This window comes from Ambystoma mexicanum, chromosome 12 (genome assembly GCF_040938575.1).
Source record: "Ambystoma mexicanum isolate Mex_15411 chromosome 12, UKY_AmexF1_1, whole genome shotgun sequence".
In the NCBI taxonomy this organism is placed as follows: Eukaryota; Metazoa; Chordata; class Amphibia; order Caudata; family Ambystomatidae; genus Ambystoma; species Ambystoma mexicanum.
Window position 1 is genome coordinate 1,174,056,390 of NC_090936.1, and position 12,615 is coordinate 1,174,069,004.

Here is a 12,615-nt window from a genome sequence, read left to right on the forward strand (position 1 = left end):
CATTCTCATGGTCACGAAAATTGAGTTGTAGAAAGGTTTTGTTGGAACCACAATCCTGGGTAAGGGAATCATTCCCCTTGGTATCCTTTTCCTAAAGAACATTCCGGGGACACCCCCCGAATACCAGGAGAAGGGAGCCATTCTCCTGGAAAAGAAACTGTCTGTTGGATTATATTAGTCTTTAGTTGTAGTGTAAGGGATAGAAATAGGTTGAGACACAGGACAGAGGAGTTTGATGTTGACGGACATTCTGACAGATCATTTAGTATTAGTTTGAGGCAGGGAAACCCCTACTAGAGATAGGGAGGGTTTTGTGAGAAACCAAAAGGTGTCTCACCCACTAGTCCACTAGTCCCCTAGGATCTGTCATTCAGGTGGCCAGGACATGGTCATCACCTTTGGATCCAGTGAATGGGGGTGGACCAGTGCGGGAGGATCACCTGGGTGAGGAGTCCTCAGGGAGTGGGACGCCGGATGGTGATATGGGGTATCCCCTTCCCTATAACACCTTTACCCAATCCTACCCTATAGGATATTTAGGAACTCTACCTCCCACCCCTTTTACAACACAAACACTTTCACACGGACAGCCTGCAATGAGAGAAAACAGACTACCACCCGAGCAGTATACCAGATGTGTCCCAATACAATGGTCAGGCGAGGTCAGGAAATTGCTGCCCATCACACCCACACACACCTGACTTCCATTAAGCTTCCCCACACAGATAAAAGGCAGAGCACGAGGCCACACTCTGAGCGAGGCAAACCACAAGAGGAAACAGCATCTGAACGAGCGAGGAAAGACAGCAAAACAGAAGTGTATCGCAAGGAGGGAAGTTCCCTTGACCTTTTCGACAAAGAACCATTACTTTCCAGAAACCTCGAGAATAAAAAGCATAAGACCAGGAAACCAGGATGAAGAATCCCGCATTGTATGTTGGAGATACCCAGGGCCCTCCCGCGTCAATAATCAAGATGGGGAGAATCACCAGCCGCAGTGGTACCGTCTTTGGCTCCAAGAACAAAGCAGCATCAGTGAAATCAACAGAGCTGGTGAGTTGGGGAGACCGCTACAAGACCGGTCTGTGTTGAAGCCAAGGTTGCAAGCAGCAACAGTGTATGGCGAGCGCTGGAACAAAAATGGTTCAAACCTGTGTGATAAAGAGACGGAAGTAGAGTTAAACTGTTGATGAGTGACTGAACTTTAAAAGCAAGATACAATACCTTTGACAGAGTGGTCCGGCACCATGTGGGTGCTCAATCGAAGTTCTCTGTATGTCACTTCTATCAATGTCTCCTTCTTCAGAAGTATCAGAAAGTCCCCCTTCTCCTCCTCACCTGAGGTACTGGGTTCTGGCGAAGGCTCCTTCTTCTTTCTTCTTAGGGGAATCTCTCTTTTTTTTTTAGGAGGTATGGTCTGCCACGAAAGGAAGCCACCTTTGCTGCCTAACTGGCAGGGCAGGGAATTTGTTTCTGGGAAAAAGCCACAAGGCATAAAGAAAACCCCAGAGAGAAGCTGATCCGCTCTTCCAAATAAGATGATGGTGCGTCCGAAAGCGGGTCCCCTGAGACAGGATGTCAGTTGTGCAGTGATACGTAGAACCACGGAGTATCCCCCGGGAAACAAAGAATGAGGGTTCCCGTGAAATGCTGGGAAGAGATGGTAAAGAGAGACAAGACAGCTCCAGATACAGAATGGAACAAACCCCTGACGGAACCAACCACTAGCAGCTGCTAGCAAGGTAATGGCAAGTTAAGGCGGAACTGAAGAAACACAAGTGTCCGGTCTCCAAAGGGAAACAAAGAGGGAAGCAAGGTAAGACGGGGTAAGGAAAGGAGAGGAAAGCAGACAAGGAGGGCAGCGGAGGGACGCTGAGAAATGCCTGACGCCTGTAAAGAAGGCGAGCAAGGGTAGCACCGGCAATGGAGCCGGAAAGAGGGTAACCAATGTAAACAAGGAGGAAACGAGAGAACGAAGCTCACAGGGAAGGAAAGAACAGAGGCAGAGCACCGCCAAGCGAAAAGGACTAGGGAGCAAGCGCAACAAAGCAGAGAGGAAAACCTAACCAGTTGCAAAGCGCGAGCTTCCGGGGATCAAACTGAATAAAAGGTTCCTGGCGGCGCCCATGTTGAAGAAAGACTAGACTGCATGCAAGACAACGCGGTGAAAGCATAACGGCAACATCAATGGAGTCTAGCTTTCCAGCAGCTTCAGATCCTCCATGCCCCTGGAGCCGTGACACTGTAAGGTATCCAGCTAAGGAGTGGCAAAAGTGAAAGTGAGAAAAATGTTAGATCAAGAACAGAATGAGTAATTGTGAATGGAAATGATCCTGCGACGGGTCAAGCAAAATCCTGCGCACAGTGAAAAGTCTTCGATTTAGAAGTAGAGAAAGTTTAGAAAAGTAGATAAATTTGGTCCGAGCCCGGCAGAGGGAGACCAATTGAAGGTTTTATGTTAAAGTGGGTCTGAGCCCGGCAGAGGGGGACCCGGGGTGAACAGTAAATCACTGAGAAGTTGTATATGTGAAATCCTAAGAAGAAAAGGGACTTTAATGTTTGTCTTGTTGCATGAGACTTTGAATGGCAAAGAGACTTTCACACAGAAGGCCTGATGTCGAGGTTTTGAACTGCATCCTCGTGCTAGAGAAGCCAGAGAGTGTGCTAAACTCGAGTGTGCTGCCTTGTCCCGTGCTGAAAACGCGGGGAAGGGAGGCCAATGGCTTAAATATGCTGACATATCATTTCTTGGACCCTTTTCTTTTGCATAACATTGTTTCCCACACTATTTGTATTTAGAAGTAAGGATTGGCAATAGGATCATTAGTATAGGTCCTTTTATTTTGACAGACTCGACTAGGACAGCGCTATTATTATTTGATGGCCATAGCTTGCTCCCATCTGTAGATTTAGGTTTAGACAGGCATTTTTCAAACCCAATTGAAGTTCAATAAAGACCCTTGAACTGTGGTCACTTGTGTCTGTTTTACTGTTTGATACCATGCCTTCCTTACAGTTTCTTTTTACTGTAAAGGTTTATAGCAACCATCATGACACCCTTGTCATCTTCCTTCTTTGATACCCTTGCAGTATCCACAGGTGTTGGTGTTCTTATGGGTTTTGGAAGGGGTTTTGAAGGATTTCCTTGCGTATATACTGCCCAAATCCTCTTTTGTCTATCCTGCAGCTGACAATGGACCTAACTCTGGGAGTCCACTTCTCAGCAAATTCATTTGAAATGTGGCAGATTTTAATGAAAACCCGCTAGTTGCTTTTAACGGGGTCCCAAGTGTACAAGCTCAGGTTACCATTTATTTTGCTGCGCCCCCCGAACTCATGAACCCCAAAACCCGAGTCCATTTTTAGAGCAAATTAATTTGTGTCTTCAATCCAGTCTCTCTGTTCTGGGCCTGCAGATGTTCAGTGCTGTGAAAAGGGCACATTATCCAGGACACTTAGCTGTTTTCCTAATGCGATCTGGGTTTCTCCGCTCTACCGATACTTGACCTAGCAAGGCAACTGCAGCTCAGGGAAGTGGGGTAGAAAAGGGATGCTTTATATACAGATTACTCCCAGAGGAGCCCAGCAAACCCCTAAGAGGGGCCCATTCTTCCCAACAACCCAGGAAAACTCGAGGGTTTGCTTCTAGGGCATACTGACCTTTCAGGCAGTAGCCTTGGCACTGTATTCTCAGCAGGCACCCTGCATACTGAAAGCCACCCTAACCTGGGTGTGTCTTTAGGATCACCCACTTATTCTTATACTGTAGAGCTGGCTTTTCAGTAGTGATATTTTGCCACTCACGTATTTATATTGTTGGCTTGCAGCGTGAAAGATTCCTTCCCCGCTTCGCAGTGCTGTGAGATGGCCTTACTATGCAATAAAGCGCTATCTATGTAATTTCAAGCCCAATCAGGTAAGAGTCATGTAACACACACATCCCTTCCGCACAGGAACCCTGATCTCCGTAACGACTGCACCCCCACACTATATATCACATTTCCCTCCATCCCCTCTTCCATGAGTGCCATGCTTGCAACATATCCTAGAATATGTCAGCAGGTCCACTGCAGCCCCTCCTATCTATTTGCTCTCCAACTGCACTCACCCTCCTTAGAGTCTATTCTAGACAGCGCAATATCTGGTCCCCCTAATTGCCATTATCAAATTAGCATTCCGGAGCTTGCTCAGTGGAAAAAGTTCTAAATTAATCCCAGGTCAAAAAGCCCCCACCATTTTACTGGGCAGCTGCAGCACACCAGCTTCATAACAAGTTGGGTGGTATTCTGGTGGTAAATCTACTGGAATACCACCCAATGGAATTAATAATACCGCTTCTTGGGACGGCGGATTTACCGCTGGTTTACAAGTGTTGGTGGCCTTGTTAGTCCCCATTAATTTAGAGTCCACAGGACTCCATTGGGGATTTTGGCAGACTTACTGCCAGAGGAATTACAGACGTCTGAATTCCCGTTGCAGTAATTCTGAGGATTTTGCCAATTTCAGCGGTTAGTGGCAGGATTTACTTCCAGCGTGATACTGGAGGTAAATCCCCCACTCCCGGGCCAAACTCATAGTATGGTAGAGTGGGAACAATGGCGGTAATTCCACTATTGCCATTATTTGCCTGCACTGCCATACTTGTAATGAGACCCTCTGTGTTACTAACTACCTATACTAATTGAAACTGTTTCACATGAAGCTAGCCCTAGTCCAGCAACTAGACTTGCGCTGACTCATGTGTTTGCGAAATGGTGGCCATCAGACCTACTTTGCCTACCTGCTCAATGATGGTAAGGAAGATGGCGTATCACATGTTTTGATCAGAGATGGGGAGTCAGGGGTTTACCCAAACAAAGCCTGGTTCTTAGAAGCTACTGCAACTGATGCTCAAACTTTCAAAATGAAAACATTGTTGGCAAGGCTATCATGTGTTAATTATAGCAATTACAAAGAAAGATTTTAATTGGAGCAGTTTATCTGATTTCAAATCTATAGATTGCAAAGTAATTTTGTTGTGTATTTAGGACAATTCTATCTACAAACAAGGGGAACGGCGATGGGAGCTGCATTTGCGCCTAGTTTGGCGATCCTTTTTATGGCAACATTTGAGGAACAATTTGTACTCTCAGAAACTAACGTCTATAAAGCACATATCAGAAAATGGTTTAGATTTATAGACACTGTCATCTTTATTTGGCGAGGCAACATCGAGCCTTTGAATGATTTTCTCCTTTAGCTCAACAATCAACATGCAACCATCGAATTTAAGATGGACTATGACAAGATGTCGATACATTTTTTGGACCTTCGGATTCAAGTGGAGTTGGGACACCTTACCTGTACTTTATACAAGAAAACAACATAGATGAATACCATTTTGCATTTTACAAGCTTCCACCCGAGGTCATTAAAGGAGAATTTACCATAAAGCCAATGTCTTAGGCACAGCAATTTCAGACTACTATGTACATTATTATTATTATTAATATTATTATTATTATTATTACATGCAAATAAACTGGCCAGCGACCTGAGAGAATGAGGCTACCCAAAGAAACTGGTGTTGCATGCTCTCAAAGAGGGAGATTCACAGCTTGGGAAAACCTCTTGAAGCCTAGCCGGAAAAGCCCAACCCAGGAAAGAATAACATGTGTTTCAACGTATCGCACACAATCATTTGACACCAAGACAGTGCTTGCATTAAGAAAGTGCTATTAAAATATTGGCATATGGTGAATACTTGCCTACCTGCTAGAGACAAACCTCTGTTGGCCTTTAAAAGTTCTAGGAACCTGAAAGACAAGCTGGTACATTCATCTAGCCAGACTAAATCCAACACCAGCCACAGGGTCCTTCGCCCCTTGGTGGGCCTTTTTCCATGTGGGTACTGCTGAGCCTGCCAATTCACTAAGAAAATGACCGGCTTTCAAATTGAAGACAGAATGTGGGTGATACGATTTCTATTGAATTGTAAAACCTCAAATGTAGTGTACTGCTTCGAATATCCGTGTGGACTGGGATATGTGGGACATACCACTAGACCAATCCACAAGAGAATCAATGAGCATCGCTCAAGGATCAGATGCAAGAACCATTCAGCACCAATGATCTCCCACTTTGTAGCTTTTGCTCACTCACCTGATGACATGAAATGGTGGATCATTGATGTAGTTAAGAACAGCACAAACACACAGCAAGCTTTAAATAATAAGGAATCGAGATGGATCCATCGTTTGCGAACTTTGGATAATCTAAGAGGGCTTAATGAAGAAACTCCACTTTACCAAGTGCCTCCTTAGATTATAGTCCATGTATTTCCTTGTTTGAACCCCTACAAATGGGTACAGATACAGTAGTGTCCTCTCTGTGGACGATGTTTGAATTGCAACTGCAAGGTTTCCCTCCGCCCGATTTCTAAATCTGCAACTTATATATCTTCTTTGGATACAGTTATAGTTCTCGATCTGTATATCTCCATGTTGACTCTTTAGAGCTGCCATTTTATCCTCTCAATTGGCGTGACTTCAGGCGCATAAAGTGGGAGAGGATTATATTGTCAGTTTATATACACTTTGAGAACTGCTCAGCTCAGGGAGAAACCTCACCCGGACACACGTTGCCGCTGAGTGTTCATAATAGCCTTTTTGTAATTTTGAAGATAATAGTGAGTATATAGCTTGACTGTGTACAATCGATTAAGTAGGAGGTGACAGGCTCACAGTATGATCCTGCTAGCAGTGCCGCCATGAATTAACATGATCTCCATGGTGACCTGAGACAAACAGGCAGGAGACATTTTGCTAGGAATTCTCACTTTGGCCACTATAGGTAGATGGCGCTAACAGGTATATCTAGCTGCCGGGAGCTGGAATGGCCTCCGTGGAGACCTGAGACTAACAGGAAGAAGACACTCTTCTGGGCAGCAACTCGCAGATCACAAGGTAAAGGGTTATGGGTTGCTATACGCACGTAGACGGGCTCAACGCAGTTTTCCCTTCTTACAATGGATCTTTTGCTTCATTTTGCAGCTGTTTTGAACTTTAGAGACCGCTGCAGACTGAACGGGCGCACTATTCGGCATTCGTCATAAGAGGGAGACGACACTCTATACTACTATTGCCGTGAAGGGTAAATCCCAACATTTCTATTTTTATTTTTGTATGTGTTTAGCTTGAGGTTAGGACTATGGATATTAGTTCTACAAAACCAATATATTTTGTGTCCAATTTTACAGCTTCATGCTAGATGGGGTTTGATATTAAAGCCATATCATGAACATGGATGACTTTAGCGCATCTGGTGGATTTCGCCACTGCTAACGCTTTAGCATGAAAATCACTTTCGATTCATCCATCGTTACTTTGGCGAACCATTGCCGACCATGATAGCTGGTTACAAGATTTGTTGGTGCCCTTGAGGTATTTTCATTTCTTGCTTTATACACTCTCTGCTCTCATAGAGGCCTCTTGAAATCATTAGTTGGTTTATGCAAAAGAACTCAAGACAACTATTGGTTTCTGTTTCTTGACCTGCTAGTGTTTGACCCATATCAGAATATTCAACACATGCAAGAGCCGGTCTAATGTACCTATTTGGACTTGCGATTGAGTCCGATTTATGGGAAGTAAGGAAGAGCGACAACCGGTTCCAGATTCACAGCATCCACAAGCCACGTGTGAGTGTGAGTTTCTATACATACCCCGTTATATTATATATTCTCTATTTTTTGTTTTGGTTTTAATACTCCTCTGCATACCATGGGATTAACCATTAGTGCTTGTTTGAATGACTAGTACATCCCTCTTCGAAATTAGGTAGGCATTGTTCTGTTGTTGACATCTCTATTCCAACTGTGGCCTCATACAGATGTACACCCTCTGCCATCATTCATTAGTATTTGAGTAATATCTATGAGCTGTGATGTTATTGTGTTAACAGGCACATACTAAGATGCAGTTCTCCTTACAAATGGTTTTCATCACGAATAAGCCTATGTTTCTTTCCTTTTTTCCTTTTCCATCAATCACTTAGTTGACCTTGTCTATATGTTAAGCTAATCTATGTTTGTTACGGGGGGTTGATGGTACACTTCTTAAATATTTTACAATTCTAAAATTCACACATTCCTTTTTATTCTATTTCTTTTTCCTCCGGGGTCCTGCCCTAGCAAATCTGATTTTTGGCCCTGAGGAAGGCGTCCATTTCATCTATACGCTGAAACGCACTCTATCCCTGCATTCTGAGTTTCAATTATGCTTGAATGGGAAATCGTCTGTAGAATCAAACAGGCTATATTCGTAGACCCTGAGTAGAGTTGCAAGATAAGTGAGACATTGGTCTCAAATGAACAGATTATCAATTGATGTGATTCGATGATTCTTTATGTATTGAAGAGATTTGTAAAAATAACTGGACATTTATTCCCATGTATGATTAGTTTGATCTTTAGGGATCATTCATTTGTGTTTTTTCTTTCTTTTTTTCTTTTTATGCTAAATGTTAATACTAGATCGTGTGGAATCATGATAATTTTTGTGTAATAAATTGTGTCCTCTTCTATGAATAGGCTTTATGTTTAATATGGAGTGCTTGATAAACAATATGTGTGATTGAATCCAATATATATAAGATATTCTGTTGAGCAAAGAACCGATAAAAGGACACTACCAGAAATAGTGACTAGTAGCACCCAGTTAGTAGAGATCCCTTTCTAAATATTATTGAGCGAGATAGGGTGCTGTACATTTTTCCACTGCAACAATTTAGGATTACTTTCCTGTTAGGACTGTTCTTGTTGGTTTAAAATCTATAGATGGCTTGGCTAATTTGGGTATTATTGAAGGATTTGTAACTAACAATACCCAATTCCTGGAAAAACTAGGAGCAATGCATGTTTTTAATCTTACACCCAAAGCTAGGCACCTTTCTTCAGTTTTATTGGAGCCTGCTCCAAAATTCCATTTGCACCCGGGGAAGACAATTTAGCCAATTACAGGGCAGGAACAGCGGCCAAGGATTCACATTCTCCATCCGCTGTTCCAGCCACGCGAGGCTCTTCCTCGGATAGTGCCATTTTTGGGGGGGGGGTTTAATATGAGGAGGCAACAAGGAGCCAACCGTGTTGTCTCCCCACCCCCCAAAATAACCCAAACCCCTCCCCAATTACCCGCTGGACCGGGGCTTTGTGATCCGGTCCAAATGCTCCTCCCATCTCCCAGCCGCTTACACAGAAAAAGAAATGGTGGCAGGCATCATTTTGTCTCCTCCCCCCTTCAGTAGATTTGATGTGCAGTCAATTTCCTGAGAGAGAAAAAAAACGGTTGCACCCTGGTATAACCGCGGGTGTGAATGGCTTTCACCCCTGCAGTAGGGGGTGGCCATAGCTGGTAATGGTCCAAAGCGTTCGCAAAGGACCTTGCTTCGCTCGCATCTACCTTGGCACGGGCTAGCAGGCCGTTACCGGCCAGGGCCGCCCTCCACTGCGGGGGTGAAAGCCGTAAAACCTATTTCTGTTTGTAGAATTTGTCAAATGTGTTAAGACCCAAGCTGCAACGTGTCACCTTTCTCTGGAAGATAGTCCATGTGCAATGGACGAACACGCATCCACACTAATACAAGCAATTAACCCTCGCCATCGCTCTGTGTCTCTGCTTCCTGCTTCCTCACTCTCACTTACTTTATCCTGGCTCATGTTCGTCTTCCCAGCAGACTATGGTCCAGTGACCCCAGGCCTGGGCACAATATACCCCGGGCAAGGATCCAGTGCTTTGTAATTGCCCCAGTGGGGATTCAGCAGCACAAAAGCATACAACATAACATAACAACCAAGAAAGGGAGTGATGCATGGCAAAATAAAAGATAACTCCATTGTCCTTGCACTTTAGAATAATTACTGGAAAATATGTTTGGTGCTTTTTCTTGGAAGGTGCACCAAACTGGCTTGAATTCATGGGTTAAATGTCTAGATCGCTTTTGATCTGAGAAAGGCAATTATGCATTTGAGATAACCAACAATTAGTTGCTAAACATTTTTTTTATGAAGTAAGAAGAAACACGTGTACAGTTTTATTTAAAAACCGAAATTGACATTGTATTATATTTTTGTCTAAAGGGTTGTATAGTTTTATTTCAGTAGCTTCCAACTTAATGCATGACTGTCTCTTGCAACTGTCAAAATATAACACACATCAATTAACATCAATATTAATAAATGAGTGGTTTGAAAATCAACTCATATATGAAGCAGTCTGCTGCATGTTGAGAATGTTTCACTTCATATAGGTGTCATATATGTGACGGTTGCCTTGTTTATGGAATGGCATTTGTGCGCTTTGTAAAAAGTGCACAATTTGAAATGAGTTCCTTATGAGACATCATTTGACCAGGGGTGTTGCTAGGTCTACAAAATAATCAGGACTCTGCTAATGTCGGAACTGTCGGAACTCGGGGTTAGCTAGCCTTTTGATTGCAGCCAGCCCCTAAGCTTCTATCCGGGCCAGAGGCATAGACAGGGTATGGCCTGAGTGCGCAAGGCCCACCCAAAATCTGTAAACACCCACTCACCAGCACTGCGTGGGCATTTACAGATGTTAATGTCACTGCAGTGGGCCCAACTACATTCGCTTCAGTCCTGACTTGCTTGACAATCCTAGCTACGCCTCTGTCCAGGGCTACAACCAAAAGACCTGGGCCTATAACCGCACCTTCCCTCCACCCCCAAGAACACCCTACCCACGCCTCTGCATGTGTCCATATGATGTGAAACCCCTGATCTCACTTGCTCAAGGGGAAAGTGTTCATTATGTAATCATTTTTCAAAGGTGCCCTCTAAATTCAGGATACATTTATAAAAAGGCACCATCTGATGTGATTGGCACAATCCTTTCAGCCACAACCAGAAGAGAAACCCAGAAATCAAACCCTTAGGGATAAGCAGTGTCTTTGCTACACACCTTACAGACTGGCCTGAAATGTCCTCTCTTAAAAATGTGAAGGGTTTGGCAGGGAAATACACTCGGTAGTAGTCCCTAGGACAGTAGGAGTTGCCATCGCCCCCCCCCCAAAGTCTTACAATGTAGACCTTATCCCCATGAGATCACTTCTCCCATTGAACCCAGAATGCATACGGCTGAAATCCAGATGCACAGGCCACTTACCTCTTTGTTCACACACCCTCGACGCCATCGAGAAGCTGATGGTGACCGGCAAGTAGGACACATTGGCTTGCGCGACAGCGGCTGAAAGAGGCAACAATAACAGGTCATCTATTAGTGGCAACAATGAAAATGAACCTTATTATTCACTTCCATTTCTTAATCGTTTCATTGTGTCTAATTATTGATGGAATTATCTTCATAGTGATGAATGGACACCTTTTTTCATAGAGTGGGTGGTGGGGCGTAGAGAGGGGGAGGGGGTGGTCCCTCTTAGTCTCATTGTTAAACAAATCTTAAAGGGATGTCAATTACTTGTGCATTTCTGATTTTGCACACAGCACCATCTCGTGCCTATGATCAGTGGGGCTGCTTTTTAAAGAGTGTATGTCCAGTGGGGCGCCATGTTGGGGCCAGGCCATTTTAGAGTTAGTCCATGTTGCCGGTGCCGTTTCGGGAGGACAGCTCAGGTGCAACGTGCTCGCCTTGGAAGCAAGACGCCGCAGAGCAGCACAGGTTCGATCCCCGGGTCCGCGCTTAGAAACCTCTGGGTATTAAACACGTTATAAATAATGTATCATTTCATATCACTGTGTCCGCGCTCAACAGAGACTGACTAAGGGAGTTGCTTAACTAAGGCAGGCTTCCTAGTATGCGAGTGGCATTGAGCTCCCTTTCTGCACCCCAGTCCCCTTTTCATCCCTCTCGCCTTATGCAATGGGGACCATTAGACATGTGGATGACCTCAGGTGCCCTCCTCTGACGAGCATCCTATCAGCGGCTTCGTGCAGCCACGCCTCCCTCCTCCATTGGACACTGAGATGGTGGGCCACTTCTAGCAGCGCTATTGGGAGATTTTGTTTTCACTTTCTGGTGCATGTCTAAGTAGCCAATGGCAGGGGCGGGGCAGTGGAGTAACTTTGCTGCACAGATAGGGGGCGGGCGTGGGGGGACATAACATCTAAATCAAAGGGGGCCCTAACAATTGAGGGGGACAAAAATGGTGTGCCACGAAAGCTGGGTGGTGGGGCAAGCACCCTTGTCTTCCCCCTCAAATTACGCCCATGGGCAGGGGTAGCACTGCACGGATATCCTGTTAAAAAAATGTGTCTGCCACATTTTTCTCAGAAGACTTGGTGAACTGCTGGCCCCCATCGCCCCCATTACTGTCCTTCATCGAAAATGCCACCGAAATAACCACTGCATTTGTCTATTTGCCTTTTCCTGCCAATTATTCCTTTCCGCATGCACCCCACTGCGTTTGCTCTTTTCACACAATCAATTGGCATGACACAGTATTTCAAATGGCAAACTTGGCCGCAGTTTTATTTCCATGACAACAGAATTATTTGTACACATTTGTGAACTTCAGTCTGCAAGTGTGGCGCTTGCTTGCCGGATTTCCCTAGCTTCCCCCTATACTTTTGTATAGTAGGCCCCCAACTCCCCCGACCCATTG

The 12,615-nt window shown here is 44.6% G+C and overlaps 1 protein-coding gene across 2 annotated transcripts in view; it reads right to left on the reverse strand.

Annotated features, from left to right (window-relative positions):
• LOC138514356 (uncharacterized) overlaps positions 1 to 12,615 on the reverse strand; it is a 420,747-nt gene that overhangs the window by 323,014 nt on the left and 85,118 nt on the right. For both annotated transcript variants that reach the window (XM_069629817.1, XM_069629816.1), the window contains one exon: positions 11,160 to 11,240. In XM_069629817.1, coding sequence (XP_069485918.1) covers positions 11,160 to 11,240 — 81 coding nt within the window. The remainder of the gene's footprint in view (positions 1 to 11,159; positions 11,241 to 12,615) is intronic.